The 23,370-nt window shown below is 42.0% G+C and overlaps 1 protein-coding gene across 2 annotated transcripts; it reads right to left on the reverse strand.

The window, feature by feature from the left end:
* Positions 1-1,201: 1,201 nt before the first annotated feature.
* Positions 1,202-16,981, reverse strand: ZMPSTE24 (zinc metallopeptidase STE24). 2 transcript variants are annotated; one of them, XM_061597501.1, is made up of 10 exons: positions 16,850-16,981; positions 13,975-14,121; positions 12,116-12,202; positions 10,404-10,520; positions 9,536-9,688; positions 7,763-7,904; positions 6,983-7,164; positions 4,354-4,458; positions 2,510-2,653; positions 1,202-2,033 (listed from the first exon to the last, which is right to left on the reverse strand). In XM_061597501.1, exons 2-10 carry the CDS (start codon positions 14,068-14,070, stop codon positions 1,809-1,811), a joined length of 1,251 nt encoding a protein of 416 aa, XP_061453485.1. In that variant the 5' UTR covers positions 14,071-14,121; positions 16,850-16,981; the 3' UTR covers positions 1,202-1,808. The 2 variants fall into 2 exon arrangements, with proteins under 2 accessions (XP_061453485.1, XP_061453484.1); XM_061597500.1 differs by having other exon boundaries at positions 16,686-16,980.
* Between the last annotated feature and the right edge of the window lie 6,389 nt (positions 16,982-23,370).

Genomic DNA, 23,370 nt, shown 5'->3' on the forward strand with positions numbered 1-23,370 from the left:
TCAAAAGCCACACTGCAAACTACTGTGTGACAGACTATGGAGAACTGCTGGGTCAGCAAAAGAGGGAGATGGAGACAAAGGCACAGATAAAGAGAGGCGTGGGTAGCTTTGGCAAGGGGAGGGGTATTCGTGGATAGGGTTAGTGAGTGAAGCAAGCAAGGGCCCAGCCCCTAGTGTATATATTTGGTATATGTCAATTATCACTGCATCTTTGCTGTCAAGAGCCAAAATACCAGAATGCTAGAGACTTTTTTTTTTTAAAGGCAGGCTGAAGTTTTTCAAGGAAAGGATCTGAACACCTGTCAGGCTTCCTAAAATGTGCATACTTTTGGCTAGACCATGGCTGCAAGAGTCAAGCAAACCTAGCCTGTTCCTGTACAAAGTTAGGCACAGGAACCATCTGTTTGCTTACAAAGTAATCCCATAAATTTGCAAAAGGATCCAGTAGCTTATGGGTGGGATAGGGGAGTCCATTGACAAACAATGTGATTTACGCCTTAGTAACTATACTGAGCGTAGGATGTTTTTAGCAGGGGGAGTGAGGAAAGTAGAAAAACCATGTTAAAAATCTAACATTTAACGTCGTAATCATGGAATGACTCTTTAAGTTCCTGACCTACATAACATGAAATCTTGTGGCCTTCTTAGAGCAGGCTACATAGCTGGGCTTTTTCAAACGCTGCATCTTCATTTACAATTGTAGACGTCATTAGTTATTTCCTTTTTTGGGTAGTACTTGCACGCCTTGAACAGCTAACACTGAACAGGCAAGGTTCCCCCCTCCCTTTCTATACAGCCATGATAGGGAAAGCAGCATATTGAATTCCTGCCTATAAGAAGAAACGCACAACAGAGAAGAGATATTGGCAAGTAGCCACATATGGTAAATGGCTACCCAATCCCAACTTCAAGGATTGAACATATGACAATTATTCTATGATGTAAATCAACATAAAATGCTTTGATATGGATTCTTGCGTTGAGCAGGGGGTTGGACTTGATAGCCTTATAGGCCCCTTCCAACTCTACTATTCTATGATTCTAACTCTATTTTTGGTGAGCTTTCTTTCTTGACAAAGAGGATAGCCTATGTTACATAGTTACTACTTCCAAAACCATAAAACTGAGGGGCGGGGGAGAGGATAAAATTAAGGTTCCAAACCATCATCATTATATACACAATATATGTGATACACGTAACTAGGATGTTTATCAGCTGCAATTTATTCTCTATTCCCCATTCAGGAAAAGAGGTGACTTTATCATCTTTGTAAAAAGTAGCCTTTCATATTGATTGCAGGTATGAAATTGAAGCAAAAGGAAAAAGTTCAAGCTTTCAGTCCAGAGAGTGTTTGGTTTAAATGCTTGAATCCCAATGGTCAAAAAGGAAGGGGGGAAGGAGAAGTTTAGTTATCCAGGATCATACCCCTTGCATGGATGAGGTAGGAAAGCTAGAAATTTACCGAACTAGAAGAACATCCAGATGAAGTGCTTAAAAGGTACAAAAGTCACATCCAAAGCTTTCACAAATTCAAGCATAGACACTTCAGGTTCTGACAAGTTAAACTTTCCCCGCAAGTTCTAAGATAAAATGTTATACATTACATTCCTTCCCAAACTACCGCAAGGCAGCTCTTTTTAAAATTCGATTTCATAAATAGAATACAGGATTTTTGGGGCAATACTTTCAAACCAAATGATCAGCGCATGTTGCTACGCAGAATGGTGTGCTCAGGAATGTAATGAATATAGTTAAGCGGATCTTTAAAAACTGCAAACATTCTCTTCTGAGCCAGTAGTTATTTCATTCAGTCTTGCTTAGATTCCTTCAGTGCTTGAAGTCTTTCTAACAGTGGAGGATGAGAATAATGCCACATTGAAAACAACCAGTCTGAAACAGGAAATCCCAGATTATCCTTGTTTAACTTGATCAAAGCAGAATACAAATCTTTAGCCTTTCCAAGATCCTTGGCAAATGCATCAGCTTGAAATTCAAATCGCCTACTTAACACAGTTAAGCAGAAGGAGAGAACCTGTTAAGAGAGACAATTCAGGGAAGTTACATGAAAATCTCAGAATGTGTTTCAGAATCTTCCAAACTGTTTTCCCAGTTTCACCATTGCCCTGGCATCCACTGGCCTTCCAAATGTTATACAGAGGATGAGAACGTACCCCAAATGAAAGATTAAGAACTGCATCCAATGTTAGTCATGTCCATTAATTTCAGTGGCTCTACTCTGAATATGACTAACACTGGACACAAACCTTAATTCTTTAAATTATACAACACTTCAAAAGCTTCTGGCTTTAAAGCAGCTTATAAATTTTAAAATAAATAAAAATCATATATAGAAATGTTGCCAATTTCATACCAGCATAGGAACGTTTAATTTTTACAAATCAGAACACCAATATCATTGTTATGGAATATGAGTGTTTAAATCAGTGAAGAATCCCCTGGCATTTCAGCAATTATGGTTTAAGTGTGCAATTCCAAGCAGTGGTTTACCTCATTATAAGGCGAGAAAATAAACTGAAAGATGATCAAGAGGCCTATCAGGGTAGGTTGAGTATCATAAAATCCAAAAGCAGCAAATAGCTCCTTTCGACCAATCAACACAGCAAATAAGAAGAAACACAAGAAGGAGTTCATCTAGGAAAGAAAAAGAAAAAAGAGGAGCACATGTTATCTTAATTATTTGCTATCCACCTTACTTAATTATAAAAGTATTTATATACCATCCTCTCATAAAATATTATTATTTGATTTATATCTCACCCTTCCTCCAAGCAGGAGCCCAGGAGATAAAATATCTGGGCAGTGTACAGCAATGTAAAAAATATAAAAAACAATTTAAAGCACTACAAAACAGTTAAAATGACTGTAGCTACTCAAGAAAATTGTAAACAATTCCATAGGCCTGTCAGCATAAAAAAAAAATCTTCAAGAGACACCTGAAAGTTAAAAGTGAGGATGCCTGCCAAATCTCTGCTGGAGGAATGTTCCACAGCGTGGGACTGGTGACACTAAATGCCCACCTTCTGGTTGAACCCAATTGGGCCTCTGTAACATGGGGGACAACTAACAGCACTCTTCCAGGTGACATCAGTAATTGCGCTGGGATATAAGGGCTCTAGTGATCCTTAAGATATCCTGGACCTAAGTGGTTCAGAACTCTGTATACCAACACAAAAGCTTTGAACCTGAACCAGTAGGATATGGGCAGCCAGTGTAGCTGTTTCAAGAGAGGTATTACATGGTGCCAGCCATCTGCCCCCATCGGCAGTCTAAGCCACTGTATTCTGTACTAGCTGGAGCTTCTGGACAAGGCCCATGGGCAGCTTCACACAGGGTCCGCTACAGTAATCTAGGTCTTGAGGATACCAATGCATGGACTGCCTTGAACGCTATGGCAGAATGATGGGATATACATAAAATAGTGCTCTCAAATGCAAAAATGCCCCAATCCAGTTGCTCCCTGAAAATAGGAAGCCTTGAAGTTGCTCTTAGAACTTTCCCTGTGCTTCTGTTTTTACTTAGCAGCTTTGTGGATATATAAAGATATGAACGTGCACAGCTGTAAACAAAGAAGCCTGGACTAGTAGAAGCTCCGTGGCCTCACCAGCAGCACACGTGGAGCTTTCGACTGGAGCAAAATACATTGTTTTATATAACATGGATGCTTCTCCAAAGCCACTGATGAAAATGTGGGTTCCGGTTTTTATTCTTATTATTTTATTGTAAGCGACAAAGAAAAGGAAATACAAAAAGTACAAAGGAAAACATTAGAATGACTTACCTAATCATTATTAAGGGGAAAGGACAATTAGTCTGAGGCCACAGTGCTGAGGGAGGATCCCTCCCTGATTAACCCTCCACATAAAGTGCTATTAGTCCCAGCCCCAGGTGAGATGAAAATACAGGTACCAGTCTTTTCCCAGTCTGTGGCTTCCAGCAGCTTCCAAGGGAAGATTTCAAGAAGGGAAACTATGTATGTGGGGTGGGTGGGAGGAGTAGAAAAGAGCTAAGTTTCTCTACGCACCCATCCACCTCTGGCAGCACCTAAGGATTGATACAGTCCATTTTCACCAATCCCTCCTCCCCTGGGCTGCTTTTAAGTCTGGGGGGGGAAGTGGGAGGCCAATCAGATTTCATCATAATGCACGTGACTAGCCCTAAGTCACCTCTCCATTCACATCCCGACGCTCTAGTATGCCCTCATTACTTTCTAGTGCTTTCTTTACTAAAGGAACAAAGTTGCATATAAGGGAGTTGCACTGTAACCATCATTTGCTACTACCTCTCAGAAAATAAGCACCCACAAACCACTCATTAATTTCCCCAATGCTCACCTGGCTGATAACAATGTTTTTAATAGTGTGGCCAAGTTTCCAGTGCCCCAGCTCGTGACCCAGCACAGCCAACACTTCTTCATTTTTGCAGCCTTGCTTCTTATTCTGGAGTGACAGAAAGCAAAGCTGTGTTATTCTAGCATGAGCCAGGGCAATCTTCTTCCAAGCTCAGGACTGCACAGGACAGGAAGCAGAAAGCATCAGTTGCATGAAGCCTTTGCCTTGATTGGAATCCAGATCTCCACAATGAGAGCAACAGTGGACACACACAAACACAAATACAGTGCCACCACAGAGCAGGGACCAGTCAACAGAGCTCTCTGTCTGATGGCTAACCCTTCCCAATTCAGACACCGTAAAATAAACCAGACACGCACTTGCCAGTTTAGCATACAAGAGATATAGTGCAGCACACATCAAGATCCCCAGTGCAAACAATCTGAGAGATCACAAACATCCATAGAAAAAGGATTAAGAACAAGGCCATACATTGCCTTTGGAGGCACATCGCTCACAGCACACGCATCTTTCTTATTCATTCATTCTGTGGAATGTCCTCCTGCTCCAAAGTGCATCTTGCACCACTGTTGTAGTTTTCAGTATCAAGTCAAAGCTTTTGAGTAAGTGGCTGTTCCCCCCATCCCATCCCCAGCTGTCTTGCTGTACTCTTGCTCTCCTGCTCTTGTGATTTTGTTCAGTCCTGTGGTGTCAACTCATGGTTTTAATGAACTGTATATCATTTTAACATTGTGATAGTTTATGTAACCCGCCCTGGGAGCATTGGGTGAAGAGTGGGCTATTAAGTATAAAGAATAATGTATTTGTAGGCCCACCTTTCAGGGTTACTCCTTCCAACATGGCTCACACAACAAAAATATTACAAGCATAAAATCATAGTGCGAGACAGAACAATCTAAACATATCAGGCAGTATCTGCCTAACACATTCCGTCAGCACAGGGATATCCACTTGCCCAACAGAACTTTCCCAGCCTCTCTTCCCCCTGCACCCCCCTAAATTTAATCTGGGGAGGGCATGGGACACTCATACGGGGGGGGGAGAAGTTGTGTTGCGCAAGTGAATATCCTTGTGCAGATGGAACCATTACTACTACTACTATTTATTACCTTCCCTTCATCACAAGGTCCCAGGGCAGGTCACAACAATGCAAAATATAACATTAAAAACAATTTAAAACAAATTAACATCACAGAGTGGGTTCTAAAAAAACATCTATCTCAAGTATTAAAGGCCAGGACTAAAAAGTGAGTCTTCAGCATATGACAAAAGCTGTATAATGAAGAATCCGAATGCACTTCTGTGTGGAGGGAATTCCCCAACTTAGATGATGCCACAGACAATGCCCTCTTCTGGACCACCCCCACTCCCAAAGCTTCAGGGGGTGGAGGAACTACCAAGAGGGCCCCTCCGCTGATCTTAACACTGAGGGGTCTGTATTTAGCACTGGATTGGATACAACCGAAGATGACAGCAGCAGCTAAAAGTGGTGTCAGTAGAATAAAAGAGATTGAAGCTTGTACAAAAATTGACTGGGATTAAATATATATATATTTAGGGTTCACCTGAAAACCAACAGACAGGGAGCCATACTTATCTCCCTGGGATGAGAACTATGAACTAACAGGGCTATTACAGAAAAGCTCTGACTGCTCAGAGCTTTGTCCTAAAAAGAAATGTGCAGAACAGAATGGAACTAAAGCTCATAGCTACAACGAATTATGAACCAAATCCTGTTTATTGGGTTATTGCAGAAGTGGGGAACCTTTTTCAGCCCAAGGGCCGCATTCCCTCACGGGCAAACTTCCAGGGGCCGCATGCCAGTGGTGGCCATGGCCAGAGCAAAAGTGGGCAGAGCAACAGATGCAACTTATCTTTGTGCAGTATGCTACATTGCAACCATGCAGAAGTCAGAGGTTTCAAACACACATATATCACTCCATCCCGGAAGCAAGAGGCTTTAACAGTTCAAGGACCCATTCCAGCCAGCCAGTACTCAAGGACAACATAAAGAAGGGCCAGTTAGTGATGCAGCGGATGCCTGAAATCTCACCCATTACAGACCTAACTGATCAATGTGCTCTGCAAGTGAGGGCCTCCTGCAGATACCATCTCATCAGGAAGTCCATTCGGCACAACTTAGGAAGCAGATCTTTAGTGATGTGGCACCTACCCTTTGGAATTCCTTCCCCTTAATTATACAGGAGCCATCTCTGTTATTTTTTCGGCGCCTACTAAAGACCTTCCTGTTTCAACAGGCCTTTTATGTAGAGACCTTATCTCAGTCTGCATCTGTATTGGATTTTTTAAAAAGATGTTTTGTTTTTAAGTATGTTTTTAGTGTTTTATCATTTGTTTGCTGCCCTGGGCTTCCATTGGAAGGAAGGATGGGATATAAACTTAATAAAAAACAGAAAGGCCTGGATCTGGCCTCTGGGTCTTGGGTTCCCCAACCCTGGGTAGCTGATAGTGGTCTACCGCCACTTTAGCATTTATCATCGTGATGTGCGCTCCCCTAACTCCTCCCTTCCCCCGTGTCTTCTTTTTTGGCAACCTTGGATCAGAAAGGCTCTATGTTGATGATAAAATCTTCCCCAAAATGTGCACTTACTTTGGCTTTAGCCTTTGCCTCTTCCTCATTTCCCCCAGCCGCCTGGGTCTCTGAACCTGGTTCCTCGGAGTGCTCCTTGTTAAGTGCAGAATAATCCTCCAGGAGAGTGTCAAACAGCACAATACGCTTATTCTTGAAGAAGCCATAGAAATAAGCATTGCTATGGGAAGAGCGTTTGGAGCCTAGGGAACAGGGAGGAGAGACAGAATGAAGTCCCATTGTAGAAGCAAAACAAAAATGTCCCTTAATGACAGATTTTAAGGGGGAGATAGTCCAGACAAACCTGTCCTACAGCTGAGATAATCAGCTGGCCTTACCCTTGGAGACTAGGTGGGCACCAATCAGGGAAATGGCTATGTTCCACCTCTGCTGCCGAGGCAGGATGCCTTTGAATATCAGCTGCTGGGAATCAGAGGTGGAGAGAGTGCTGTTGCACTCAAGTTCTGCTTTCAGATTTCCCAATGGGCATCTGGTTGGCCACTGCAGGAAGAGAATGCCAGCCCAGATGGGCTTTTGGCCTGATCCAACAGGACTCTTCTTATGTTCTCATGAAAGACCCTTTTCTGCGATGGCACCCCAAAGTCCCCTCCCAGGACAGCTGGCATGTTGTCTATCCTGTTAGTCTAAGGGTCATACTTAAGTCTGGGCATTTCAATGGGTCTCCTTGATAACTAACATTGGCCATCACCCCAGATGTTTACCAGTAACTAGTCTATTGCTTTGCTGTAATTCTGAGCTGCCTTGTGAAAAGGGCTGCCTCACTGAGGTATAGACTCTTACCTTCCACAACATAAACCTTGGTCAGAGGAAAGTCTATATTCTTTGCCATCGCCTCAATCTGCTGCTTAAGCTCTCCTTCAGGGAGAGGAATGAATTTATCAAACAATGGAGCAATGTAGTCTGCATAGATCGTGACAAGAACCTACGATGGAGCACAGCTGTTACAACAGAAACACCTTAAGCTGGTTTATTCATCCTTAACAATCCTATCTGTTGTTGTTATGTGCCTTCAAGTCGATTATGACTTATTTATTTATTGTTATTGTTTGATTTATGGTGACCCTATGAATCAGTGACCTCCCACAGCATCTGTCATGAACCACCCTGTTCAGATCTTGTAAGTCCAGGTCTGTGGCTTCCTTTGTGGAATCAATCCATCTCTTGTTGGGCCTTCCTTTTTTTCTACTCCCTTCTGTTTTTCCCAGCACTAGTGTCTTTTCTAGTGAATCATCTCTTCTCATTATGTGTCCAAAGTATGATAACCTCAGTTTCATCATTTTAGCTTCTAGTGATAGTTCTGGTTTAATTTGTTCTAAAGCCCAATTATTTGTCTTTTTCACAGTCCATGGTATGCGCAAAACTCTCCTCCAACACCACAATTCAAATGAGTTGATTTTTCTCTTATCCACTTTTTTCCCTGTCCAACTTTCACATCCATACAAAGAGATCAGGAATACCATGGTCTGAATGATCCTGACTTTAGTGTTCAGTGATACATCTTTGCATTTGAGGACCTTTTCTAGTTCTCTCACAGCCGCCCTCCCCAGTCCTAGCCTTCTTCTTTTTCTTGACTATTTTCTCCATTTTGGATAATAACTGTGCCAAGGTATTGATAATCATTGACAAGTTCAATGTCCTCATTGTCAACTGTAAAGTTACATAAATCTGTTATTACTTTAGTCTTGACGTTCTAGTCCTGCTTTTGTGCTTTCCTATCAATTCTTGCTAGAAACATTTAAAACAAGCCTTAAAGACAGCCCAACCTAACAGTGATTTGCAATAATCCAGACTAGTCACAAATGCATGAGTCACTGTGCCCAAGCTGTCTCCATCCAGGAAAAGGTGTAGCTGATATACCAGAAGAAGCTGGTAAAAGGCACTCCAGGCAACCAAAGCCACTTGAGCCTCCAGTAACAGAGGTGGATTAAGGAGCACCCCCAAGCTACAAGCCTGTTCCTTCATGTGTGTGTGTGTGTGCGCGCAACCCTCATCCATGACAGGTAGACTGCATCCAGGCACCGGTTCAGGACCTGCATGGGCACACCTGATTCAAATGTTACAACGAATTAGAGCTAGGTGTCATCAGCATACAATGACACCCACCTCCAAACTCACTAATGACTATTCCCAGCAGCTTCTCGTGTGAGCAGGGTTGGACACCCAATTCACATACCGTGTACAGGGCACAGAAAATCTTTCTGCTCTTGTGGCATGCAGCAGAAACTGAGACTTCTAAGATGGTCCTTGCTGTTTTTTAAAAATGAGAATTAAAAATCTGCTGCCTGATTAATCAGGGCACCCTTTTATTTGATCCATAAAAAAAAAATCATATAACCAGTTAATTAAATGTTGCACCCCTAGACTTAAAAGTGCTCAGCTTTGACGGAACACCACAGCTGACAAAACAATTTTTTAAAAAATCCTTTCATAAAACTGCGCTGGTCAGCCAAGTTAGACAAACCATTTTAGTGAGTGAGACCATTATCTCCCCCATTTTAATAAGAGTGATGCACTGAGCAATTCTGGACACAGCAGACCATATCACATACTTACCAACGAAACTACTAAAGTGAAAAGCCATGCATAAATGAAGAAATAGTCTCCACCTATTTTAATGATGTAAAGTAGAAGTGATGTTACTGGCAACAGGATACACTGGGTCACAATAAACTTCTTGATTGCATCTTTAAAAAAGAATCCCAGAGTCTGCAGAAGAAGAGATATTCAGATGAAGGGTTTGGAATATTAATATAGGAGGTTCATCAACATCATCATTTATTACGGTCATAGACCAGATAGTACAAGAATACAAAATACAATATCACCATAGAATAAAAATAGAAATAAAATGTTAATTAATATTTTCTAAAATTTACTTAAAATTATTTAAAACTAAACTGATTAGCCCGTATGAAGCTCATTATCAAAAATCACTTAACCATTATTTTCCTACAGGGAATAGCGGCTGCACAGAATTTAGCGACTTTCTCTGTAACTAGTTGCTGTTGATCTCCAAGTAAGTACTCCAAGCAGTTTTCCTCACTTCTACCCGGTATGTGATCAAGAATGGGTTTAATTATCTGTTTTCTAAGATCACAGTAGTAGGGACAACGTAACAACACATGAGCAATTGTTTCGACCACGTCATCACCGCAAGGACATTTCCTATCACAGTATGGAATTTTATTAAATCTACCATCTAAAAGCGCTGATGGTAGGATGTTCATTCTTGCGAGGGTAAATGCCTTGCGGTATCTGGGAATAGTAAGTTGAGACAAATATGGCATTGGAATTAGTGGTCTTGTCAGACCGCAACATATAAATAGCAGATATTTTTAAAGGGGCAGATAGGCATTTATAGGAATAAATTACAGCAGCATGGAAGGAAAACTACTATCAGCCAACAAATACTACATGATACCTGCTGGTTGAAGCCGTGTTTTTCCTCAATGACAAAAGTATTATAGAGGCTCCATGGCAGACCTGTGACAGCACTGAAGAGTGTAGCAAGCATCAAGAACACCAAGGACTGAACAATCTATGTGTAAGGGGGAGAGGAAAACAAATACAAGTTGATACTTTCCTAATTTAAGACACATTGGGTTGTATCCAGTGTTGGTCATAATCAGCATAGACCCACTGAAATCAATGGACTTAAGTTAGTCATGTCCACTCATTCCTTTTTAATTAGTATTTATTTTACAAAAAATATTACAACTGCCTTTCCCAGATGTTGCTGGACAACATTTCCCAGCATTCCTGACCACTGGCCATGCTGGCTGGGGCTGATGGGAGTTGTAGTCCAACAGCATCTGGGGACGCAAGGTTGGGAAAGGCTGTATAATAATAAAGTAGAAAACAAGTAAGACTGAACTCGTACATTGTAACACCGATTTTATAAGGACGACTTTTCAATTTGTTTTCTAGAGCAGCGGACAGGAAGACGTCCATTAACCTTTTCACTGGGTATGACTAATGTTGGATCCATCCCATCATTCTTTTGCACTCTGGGGTGAACACCAGTTTCCCAATCATATAGGGTGATATCCAGCATTAGTCACACGCAGATTGAGTCTACCCATTTTAATGAAATACATTATTCAAGTTATTTAAGTCTGTTGACTTCAATGGATCTTTTCTGACCAGTGCTCAACATCACCCACAGTTAATAAATTCTGCTAAATTCCCTCTATTCCACAAAAATTCATCATTAGATTTGTTTCCAATCTGGAAATATTATTGAAAGCTTCCACTGAGTGCATAACTCTGATTAGAAAAGCAGAACAAAATCCAAAGATGTGCTTCTGGTGTCGCAACTTCTCGCATGGTCAGACAGGTACCAATTTGGCCCAAGAAGCCATTTTTCCCCAACCGCACCCACCTACGTCTCACGCCTGACATCGTATGTCACGGCAAGTTAGGACATGGCTCCAAAGGATTCGTTGCACCAATAGGGAACTCCCTAGCGCAGCTGAGGCAGTAGGGCACTTTGCTTCGTTAGTACCTGCAAAGTGTTGTGCCTTGCCTGCAGTGGTCTGATTGTGAAATCATGTAAGTGACAGGTAGCAGTCAAATCTGGCTTGCAGGGGGTGGCGGAGATAAGAATTTGTCCCACCATCCAGATCCGGTTCCTCACCACTGCATCAGAGCACAGTGGTAGTCACACAAGCACTTCCAGAACAGTGCTAGCAATGATTTTTTCTTCTCTTCCTCAATCTTTAAATCCAGTCTAGTGTCTTACAGGCAGCTGGGAGGAGGGTTCTAATTCCTAGGCACTTAACTCAACATTTTCACTGAAATCTTTACAGATGCCCAAAGTAATAAAATATAATGCATTTGGTCCAACTACCACCACATTTCATGACAAATACATCTATCAATGGCTTCTTATCATGATAGCTATAAAGAACCTCCACGTTCAGAGGCAGTATACCTCTGAATGCCAGGTACAAGTGAGCAATGGTGAGAGAGGGCTGCTGCCTTCATGCCCTGCAGTAGACTTTTGGTATGATCCAGTATGGGCTCTTCCTATATTCTTATTGTTAATTTTAAAAGGCAAAGGGAAGATGATCTGGAATGTTATCAAAAGTGGTAGGTTAGCATTCAGGTGTGGAAGGAAACACATGCACCTACCTCATATTCTTGCCCAAAACCAGCACGAGTAGAAATGCTTCCAGATACGGACCAAAGGAAAGGAATTCCCCCACACAGAAGAATCACCTGTAAAAAGCCAACTCACAGCTTTATGGAACAGGCTAGCACCAAAGCTTAGAAATCTCAAGAACAATACAGTGACGTCTATTTTCCTCATCCTTCATCTTTGCACTACCACAAAGCATCTTTGAAAACATTTTTAAAACAGGATTTCACTTCAGAAAAGTCAGAAAACCCAACTTGCAAGTCCTGTGAGAAGCACAATGAAGCCTCCTGTTTAAAAAGAAAGATGAAAACTAATACATTTTAGCAAGTGAATAAAAACACCTCAATCCGCAAAAGAAGTCCTAGTGGCCTAGCATCCATTTTATTTGTATTGATTGAATACAGTTAGTACGCCCCGGATGGATGACAATTAGAAAATAAAACTGTCAAAATTGCAATACAAGATGGAAAACAGCAGGGACAACAGCAGCAATTTACACTAAAAGTAGAAGATAATAAAAGCAATCTTATACATAGCTACTGAGAAGTAAGTTCCATTGAATGTAGTGGAGCTCACTCCCAGGTAGGTGGGCAAAGGATCGCAGCCTAAGAGGCCTTGGTAAATAAAAAGGTATTTACCATAGTTTGGCAATTGCCTCCCTTTCATGGCAAGCCATCATTTGCAGTCATATGCAAATCTGCAAGCTGTGGTTTCTGTTTGCCTTCTAAGCCAGAATTACAAACAATTTGATTGTGGTACGCAAGTGTGATTCGAAGGGCAAACACAAACCACAGTTTGCCAATTTTAATATAAACAGCTAACAATGGTTTGCTACCGAACAGGAACTGCAGGAGTAGGATGAGTTCATATAACATTAAATCACAGTTCATGTAGCAGCAAACCATGATGTAGTGTTACATCTAAACCACCCAAGTGTCACAAAGACTGTCTCAGTCCAACCCTAACATTAAATAACCAATATACAGTAGGGCCCGGCTTCTCGCCGCCCTGCTAATATGGCACCACACTCCATCTGATCTTCTCCTCCTCCCGCACTCCAGCTGATTGCATGCTACAGCTGATCTTCTCCTCCTCCGGCCCAATCAGCGGGTTAGGTTCCAGACCCCCACACTACAGCTGATCCAATTTTTGGCGTTTTTTGCTTTTCTGGCGGTTTTCACTTTTCGGCGGGGGTCTGGAACCTAACCTGCCGTATGAGTGGGGCCCTACTGTAGTTTAATCATTACAGATAGCAAACATCCTCCAAAGACATCCTTGATAAGAGGACCTCCAGCAAAACAGCACACACCCACAAATTGCCTCACTCTACTCCACTGGCCCGACAGTGTTCTAGTAAAGGGAAGAGCAGAAGATAGATCAGGATCTACTGGTAGATCTCTGGGTGATTTGCAGTAGACTGGCAAGATTAACTAGCAATTGTTTAATAGCAGCCAAATGACTCCATCCACCCTAAAGTATACTGCTGAAATGAAGTAAGGTAGGGGTTTTTTGGGTGGGAGGTAATTTTTGTGGGGAAAGACTATGAGCTCCATTCTGTTTTGAGTACAACTAATTCCTATGCTCAGAATTCTTTAAATCTAACAGTATGCCTTCTGCATGGGGCTCCAGTTGGTCACACGGTTCTAGGTAAACAAAAACAAAGCAAATCCAACAAGTCTGTAGACTTATCTACTGAACTGGATAACTAGATGTTTTAAAGTCTATCATTAGAACTAATGTTCCATATTTTCTGCTGCTTAGGTGAAAATTCCATTCCCAAAATATTAAACATTATTTTACATTCTGGCTAACTGAAAAACACACAAAACTTAAGAAGAAAACAGATACTCACTGTGCCCTCTATCTCCGAGTACAACCCCGACCAAAAGCTGAAAGCACTTTTATCCAATTGATAAAGGCGAGATTTTTCAAATGTTTCCGAGTCCATGATTGGCCCTAATTCCAGTGGAACATGGGTGGTTGTCTTGTACACAGTCCTCTGAAATATTTTAAACATAGTGGTAAATGCAGCTTATATACTTGAAGGATATGTTCTCAGATGTCACAGAAAATTTGTCCTCTCTCAATCCAAGGATTGTTAAAGTGCGCAACTGTGATCAACAGGAAAATGAATACATCCCATGACTACAAAATAATAACACCAAATCAGCAGGCCTGGCTTCTAAGCTAACCTGGTGGGCAAAAGGACTTTTTTCTGTTCTGCTGGCCTCTGCTTATTTTGCTTGATATTGTAATTTTATGTAGATATTGTGATGCTGCAAGCTGCCCTGAGTGACATGTGCAGTACATTACAAGAGCAGGGTAGACATTTTTATATAAGTAAATTTTTAAAAACCTACAAAAGAAGGCAAATGTTATGCCTGGCAGCAAAATGTAGCTTTTCCCAAGAGGGATAACATGGAGACATTTCAAAGGATCTGGCAGGACTTCCTAGATCTATTTTGAGACTGACCACCTGATGCCTCCTTAATACCTTCTACATTGCCCTCAACAATAACAATAAATTACATTTTTCCCTTCTTGGTTTTTTATTCAAAGGGGGAAGAGAGAGATAGAAAGGTGGTGTGGAACGTGGGAGAGGGCAGGGCAAATGAGAGGGGCAGGTGAAGAATTAATTTGCTTTCAGGGTTGTCTCCATAGTCAAAAATTTAAAACCGCAATCAAATTTAAACTAAAAAAAGGCATGCAATGGGGAATATCCCATACATGAGCAACTTCTCCTAATTTCTGCCATAGATTACTTTTTGTTTCTGCAAATCCCTAGCTATCCCTATCCATCAATCCAATATTGTTTTAAACTGCAGTGGGACACAGTTCAATCTTCCATCCCCTATGTGCCCTGGGATGCTTTCTGATAAAAAGCTGCCCACAGTGATGGGGTAAACTTCATGCCCCAAATTTTGAGGAAGATAAAAAAGCATCCCATTTTCTGATTTTTATTGTTTGAAAGAGCCAGTGGGTATGAACCAAGTTTCAGTAATGTACTGAAAAAAATCCTTAACCTTTTGATACCACCACCAGCAACAGGTGAAGTCCAAAGCACATTTACATATATGCACAAAAACTGCACACACAACAATCCTATGCATATTAGCACAGAAATAAATCCAGCTATATCCAGTGAATCTCATTTTCTTGTAAGTATGCTCAGAATGGCTGTGTGAATGAATAATGTCTAAGATTGCCATGATCACTCTTATCCAACACTTGCCAGTGGTACTTTACTAGATGCAAATCCATAGGCTCTGCTCTAGCAATTTCTTTTAACAATGATAGGATTCTGATGTGATTGGTGCCATGGCACACTACTGGGATGCTGAATCAGCCCAAGAACCCTATTATATGGGAGGTAGGCCACCTCGATGGTGAGGAAACAAGAGACAAGGGAGATAATAGTAAATACATACTCTTCAGCCCCAAATATATGGAGAGAAAAACAAAGGACAATAGAACGGGGATGGAAAACTATGACCTCACTATATATTTAAAGCACTATAATTCAATTTTCAGAGTCGTGGCTTCCCCCAAAGAATGCTGGGAACTGCAGATTGTTAAGGGCACTCAGTGTTGCTAGGAGGCTCATATTCCCCTCACAGAGGTACAATTTCCAGGTTCCCTGGGAAGAGGAATGGACTGTTAAACCACTCTGAGAACTGTAGCCCTACAAGGGAAATAGAGGTCCCTAACAACTCCCAGCACCCTTAGCAAACTAAAGTTCCCAGGGTTCTTTGGGGGAAGCCATGACTGTTTAAAGTGGTATATTGTTTTAAATGTATAACACAGCTGTGGCCTCAGGCCTTCCAGAAGTTGCTGGACTACGACCTCCATCATCCCTGGTCATGGACCATGTTGGCTGTGGCTGATGGATTCCACCAACAAGTTTTCCTCACCGTCATAAACCCAGGAGTTGATGAACCAAAAGCTATTCTACACAATATGGGAAAGTTCAAAAAATCGTTTCTCAGCTTAAGTATGCATGGTATTAGAAACTTAGATGAGCAGTAACAAATGCCAACTTCCTGCCAGGTTGGTAACCGTTAAGAAAGGGAAACACATGAGCATTTCCTGAAATGCACTTGAGCCTTTAAATACAGGGACTGAAAACCAACGACCCTTCAGATGCTGTTGGACTCCAACTTCCACCAAACCTAGACAGCATGACCAAGGGTCAGACTTTATTTTCTTACACCTGCGTATATCTCATTGACCTCCCTTGCCAGAACTCAAGGCAGCGTACATGTGGTTCCCACCAGGCACTGACCAACCCCAGACCCGCTCAGCTTCAGCAAGGCGGTGGCTTCACACGCCTTGAAGCCCATATCCTGAGAGAAAGGGAGATGAAGTCCACCAAACATCTAGAGGGCCGGGCGCTCCGCATCTCTGCTTCACCAGCAGCCTGGGAGGCTGGAATCAATTAGTCAGTGAGTCTGTTTGTCCTTCCCCACCCAACACGATCAGCTGCTATCTGCTGCAGATCAAAAGGGGAGCGGAAGGGCGGGCTGAGCAGTTGGCGAGCGGGGAGCAAGAGAAGAAGGTCCTGACCTGCCGCCAGGAGAGCAGCGCCTCCCACAAATAAACAGCCCAGGAGAAGAGCAGCACCGAGCAGAAAATCCGGCTCTCCATGGGGGCCTCGGCCCAGAGATCGCCCAGCAGCTGCGCCGCCATGCTGGGTCCCAGTCTGCCGCTCTCCCGCCGCCGCCGCTCACCACAAGCACGCCTGTTCCTTTAGCCAGCTTCTTCCTCTGATGACACCGGCACCAACTTCCGCCCTGGGTACTTCCGGCAAAAAAAAATCTTCTCTACCCCGTCTCCTTCTATAGAGTGGACCAATAGGAACTACGGTATGAATCGTTCTCTTCCGGTTCCCGATGGCAGGAGATGGAACCTTCCATGCGGGGCAAAGCAGCAGGGTGGAAGAGGATGGGCATAAGGGGTTAATTTTAGAAGCGCAAAAGAAAGCAGGCTGTCCTTTTGGTTGCACTGCAGTAGGATAATAATGCCATTACCCGCCCGCCTCCCGAAAAAACTAGTCAAGGCTGAGTCCCCCCCCACACACACTCCTGTTCTGCGAGGAGGACTCCTATGCTTTTAAGTGATCTATGCCAGAGATAAAAAGGGAATCATGAGGGGGCTATGCCTGATTAACTGCTGCCTGTTTTCCAGGTTTTAAGACGTAAGACGAGAAAAGGGAGGAGCATTGCCTTTGCAAAAGGCCTACGTTTAGAAAACGGTTTTTGAAGAAAACCAATTTACACAACTCTTTTTGGAGAAGGGGTAGCCATCTCTTGCAGTGCAACAATGTATTAGTAACAGGTTTATGGTGACTTAAAACTGTTGTGGACTAGAGTCCATCAGATGCATCAAGTGTACTCAATTGACAGGTAGAGGTGTGGGTGTGTACTAGCTATTGTGGACTGCAGTCCTTTAAGTGATTTTTAACCCCGGAAAAACTTCATGGGATGGACTGTAGTTCACAAAAGCTAGGAACATAGGCAACTACTTTATCCCGAGTCAGACGGTTGGTCCATCTAGCTCAATATTCTCCACACCGACTGGCAGCATCTACGCAGGATTTCAGGTAGGGGCCTCTCCCAGCCCTTACATGAAGATGCTGGGGATTGAACCTGCAACCTTCTGCATGCAAAGCAGATACCCTACAACTGAGCTTGTCGGGAATGATGCAATCCTAGAATATATACTCAAAAGTAAATCCCATGGAGCTCATAGGGGCTTACGAGCGAGTAGACATCTACTGTAACCACACCTTACACTTAAAGCACATCCAATGCACATTAAAGCACATGACTTCCACCAAAGAATTCTAGAAACTATGGCTTTCTCCTCACAGAGCTACACATTCCCAGAGACTCTTTGGTGGAAGTTGTGTGCTTTAACTGTATGTTAGACGTACTTAAAATATATGTGTGGCCCTCATCTTAAAAGGTGCTACACAGGACCCCTGGGTTTTTGTGGCAGAACAGACTTAAGACAGGAAGGGCTAGATGCACACCCTACCTTGAAAGCACATCCCCCTTCTCCCAAAGAATCTTGGGAATATAGTTTATCCCTCATAGAGCTACAGTTCTCAGTACCTTAACAAACTACAGTTCTCAGAGTTTCTGGAAGGAGGATGGGGAGAATGCAAGGTATAGGGTGTAAGCAGTCTACCTCTCTGGAACAAAAGCTCTGAAACAACGGCAGCCAACTTGATGCCCTCTAGATCTTGTTAGACTACAATTCCCATCATCCTTCACCATTGGTCATGCTTGCTGGGGTAATGGGAGTGGTAGTCCAACATAATCTGGAGGACACCACGATAGCTACCACTGTGTGCTGTTTGTATTCCTTCTTCCCAGCCTCCCCAATAGCCCAATGACCTCTCTAAAAAAAAGTCAGCAACAAGAACAACCAATGAGGGAATAACAACCTCTCACCAGGTGAGCAACATAACTGTTGGAAGAGGATGGGGAAAAGAGATAGAAGGCTCTTTAACGAAAGGGAGCCTCTAGCCTTGCTCAGTGGCCCTCCAGATGTTTGACTGTAATGTCCATAGTCCTTAACCGTGATGGTTGGGACAGATGGGAGCTAGAGCCCAGCAACAGCTAAATGACCACATATCCTCCATCTGTGCTCTATTAAGTATGCGAGAAAGATCTACCAAAAGACCAGGGTGACTTCTGAAGAGGAGGCAAAGCTACCTGCTAGTGCTTTAATGAGGCTTGTGTACTGTTCCTTACAGCAAGGAAATTTTCATATTTGTGAGCTGCACCATTAACTGCCAAAAAGAAAAGGAGAGGCAACTTTTATTAAAATATAACATCCTTGCGATGTAGTGAAGCCCTGCTAATATTGTGACGCATACCATTTTCTTATTAAGTCACAAAGCGTTCCTTATTTTGAACGCTTTATTTTTTTTTAAAGCATTATTATTTATTTAATTTATATTCTGCCCTTCCTCCCAGAAGGAGTCCAGAGTGGCAAACAAAACATTAAAAACACTCTAAAACATCTTAAAAACAGACTTTAAAATATACTGAAACAAAACATCTTCAAAATGTCTATACCACTTACAACAATAGACCTCCAAATAGTTTAGTGGGGCTGGCAATCCTACCAAACCACTGTAAGGCAAGAGCCACAAATAAGATGGGTGGCTCTGGTATAACATAAGCATTGGAGATAAGTGATAGCTTTTGTATTGTTATTGTTTATTCTGTGCCATAAACTACCCTGTGTACATAAATGATGTGCAGTATGCAGCTATCTTAAACAGTTTTAATGTAATGTATTTTTATCCCAATGTTTACAATAGTTGAAAACAGATTAACTCAAATCTGTTGGGGGAGAATAAAAAGGTAAAGGTGTCCCTGCACTTGTAGTGCGAGTCATTTCCGACTCTTAGGGTGACGTCTTGCGACATTTACTAGGCAGACCGTATATATGGGGTGGGATTGCCAGTTCCGTCCCTGGCCTTTCTTTACCCCCCAGCATATGCCGGGTACTCATTTTACCGACCACGGATGGATGGAAGGCTGAGTGGACCTCGACCCCTTTTACCGGAGATTCAACTTCCTCCTTCTGTTGGAATTGAACTCCGGCCGTGAGCAGAGCTTCGGCTGCGTTACCGCCGCTTACCACTCTGAGCCACGGAGGATCTATTGGGGGAGAATATATTAGAAATGATATTTACTTTAGAGCAGTAAACTTCCATTCATACAGACCTCAGACCCCCCCATTCCTATTTTTCCCCTTCTGCCTCACCTTGACCACATTCACACCATACATTTATTCTATTTTAAACAGTCATGGGTTCCCCCAAAGAATCCTGGGGAGTGTGGTTTGTGAAGGATGCTGAGAGCTGTTAGACTCCTCACAGAGCTACAATTTTCAGAGTGTTTTAACAGTCAGTCCCTCTTCCCAGAGAATTCTGGGAACTGTAGCTCTGTAAGGAGAACAGGGGTCTACTAACAACTCTCAGCGCCCTTAACAAACTACACTTCCCAGGATTCTTTGGGGGAAGCCATGACTGTTTAGAGTGGAATAAATGTATGGTGCGAATGTGGCCATAATACTCCTGCCTGTCATTTTTATTTTTCTTCTCACTTTTGACTGAGCTGAAAATGTTGAGCTCATAAATGACTTTTAATGTTTAGTTTCACAGCAGCTGACACATATATGAGATGTTTTCATTTTAAAAACTGTACCATAACAAAGAAACTAACCAAACTAAAAAGCAGAAAAACATGCATTACTTTTTTTTAGAAAATATTATGTCTGTAGTACTTACATTAAAACTAAGATTTTAATGTATGATTTAGTAATAAACTACATTTAGTGAAGAATATACTATTCTACAAATGACACATTCGTTTGTCTGTTTACAATAATAAAATTGAAGGGAGGGAGTAGCGATTAAAAAACCCCAAAAACCCTGTGGTTAAAAGCCTGACAAAAGATAAAACACATGCAGCTTACAGTGAAAGAGGAGAGGTTTAAAAATGGTATGAAAAGCTGAGACTTTTTTTTTGGGGGGGGGAGAGAAGAGAAACAGGAACATGGTCAGTGAGGCCAATATGTGAAAGAGTTCAAGACTACTGCTATAAAATGTATCACAGTGCACATGAGCAGCTTTGCAGAGTAAGAAATATAGAACTCTATATTCTTCATTTCTTATGTCAGGTTTGAGGAATCTTTGGCCCTCCAGCTGTTGCCGAACTACAACTCCCATCAGACCCAGCATGCATGGCCAATATCCCTCAGCAGGATCTGGTGGGCCAAAGGCTTCCCTCACCTATCTTATGCAAAGCCATTCAAGTGCCTTACAGCCAGAAGAGCAGGTATAAATTACTTATAAGCTAAAAGCATGCAGTGGTATCACATTCATATGACCCACTTTACACTGGCAAGTGTTGTGTATTGGGGATCCTGATGCACCAGTTGAAGACCTACATTTTGGAGGATAAGGCCTTCCATTTGCACAGAACATTCATTGCTGTTTCAAGAGGAGCAAGATGCAATCCACACTCCTTGACCAAAGCCTGCTTTTAAGATATCTTGCATGTTTTCCATAACTATGAAAAGTTATTTAAGACAAGCACAAGAGAGAAATACCAGTTTAGACACGATCTTCCTAAAAATTAAGAGCCATTTTCTCAAATCATCCAGATCAAGTAATAATACTTTGCTCTGTACAAAGTGTACAAATAAAAAAGAAAAACAGGCTCCAGTGTTCCCTCAGGCAAAATCTTCCTCACCTTTATGGTAGCTCAACATGTTTTGGAATAAAACTCTCCTCCTTCAGCAGCTGGAAAAGCTTTTGAGAGTTCTTAAAATTCAACACACACTTTTAAGATTTAGCCAATTCAAGAACCAGCTCGAATAAGCACTGGAACAAAATTTTATTCTCTCCACATTTCTACTACTTTTTCATGGCAGTTCTTGAGCTGGCTAGATTTTAAGAATGAGGCATTTTTTTGATTTTAGGAACCCACAAGCTTTTCAAACTCCTGAAGGAGGAGGGGGGTTACAGCCAACTCAGTTCTACTCAGAGTAGACCCATTGAAATTAATGGACTTAAATTTGTCATTAATGTCCATTTCAATGGGTATTCTCTCAGTAGGACTAACACTGAATTCAACCCAATGTTTTACTCCAAAACATGTTGATCTACACGTTTTACAACAGCAAGCACCAGAACCTGTTCTTTCATTTTCATTTGAGGTGCTTTCCCCCTTTTTCTTGCAATACTGTACAAACACACACCAGCAATTTACAGGTGTTACATGTTTTAATGCTCCCCTTAAAAGGGGGGACCTCTCTGCCAATTAAAAAAAAAGATGTTCCTCTCCAGTATGCTGCTTCATATGTGAAAGTATATATCATCACCTGGAGCCTTCATTTTATATCATAAAGTTTATGACTGAAACAAATGCCATTTTGACTACAATCCTATGCACACTTACCTAGACAAGAAGAAACAACAATGGAAAAACACTTAGGAATATTTGGGGAAGAATATCTGGGTATGTGAATAACAAGATATTAGGCAGAGCATCTGACATCAGGGATAGAGAAGTGGTGGCCTTCAAACATTCATCAGCCCCAGCCAGGTGTCCAATGGTTGGAGATGACAGGGGAGTTGGAAGTCCAACAACACCCAAAGGGCCACAGCTTTTCCACTCCTCTCTTGGAGGAAGTCCATTTGGACCCAGGCAGAGTTACTTAGCATGCCCAGGTAACATTTCTATTGAAAAAGGCGCAAGTTTGAATCTTGTACTTTCTGAAGTAGGTAGAGGGCCTTTTATAGGAAAAAGAGAATTTCTCTGGAGAAATCCACTGTTACAGCAGTGACAGACTTTGAATTGCTAGTCTGGATACATTACTGCAAAAATAAGCATTGTTCTCAGCCATATACTTTATTCATATAAGCGAAAGCGGGGAGAGAGGAGACTGATTTCATGTGATCTGGTTACACCACACTAGGACCATATTCACCCAGACATGATTCCACTATTATTCCACTTTAAACAGTCATGGCTTCCCCCAGAGAATCCTGGGAAGTGTAGCTTGTGCTGAGTTGTTACAAGACTCCTATTCTGCTCACAGAACTACAATTCCCCAAGTGGTTTAACTGTCAACCCCCCTTCCTAGAGAATTCAGAATGCCAACTGTCAGCACGCTTCACAAACTACACTGCCCTGTTTTCTCTAGGGGGAAGCATGACTGTTTAAAGTAGGATAATAGTGGAATAAATGTCTGGTGTGAATGTGACTTAAGGCTCATTTCCATGCAAAGTGCCACAAGTTTCTCCCATCTACAGTTTTACCTAATCCAAAAGGTTGCTTGGAGGTGCAACAACCTGAACATACAAGCTATACTGAAAACATTTTTCTTGCATACAGGTCCAAAAGATCTTAAGGGCCCTATTGCATCATGTCATAGTACTATCTAGTTCACCACTTATTTCCTGCTTGTGGGCCACAAGACACGAACACAATAGCCCTCTCCCACTGTTGCTCTCCAGCAACTGGTATTCAGACACATACTTCATCTGATTCTGGAGGTAGCATACATTACCATGACTAGTAGCCTTACTCTTCATTAATCTTTTAACGACATCTAGGTTGGTGATTATCACACCTTGTGGAAGCAAATTCCATATTTTAACTATATGCTGTAAAAGCTCATCTGTTACAATAGTTAAAAAAATATATCCATCCAGAACGCA

This window comes from Rhineura floridana, chromosome 15 (genome assembly GCF_030035675.1).
Source record: "Rhineura floridana isolate rRhiFlo1 chromosome 15, rRhiFlo1.hap2, whole genome shotgun sequence".
In the NCBI taxonomy this organism is placed as follows: Eukaryota; Metazoa; Chordata; class Lepidosauria; order Squamata; family Rhineuridae; genus Rhineura; species Rhineura floridana.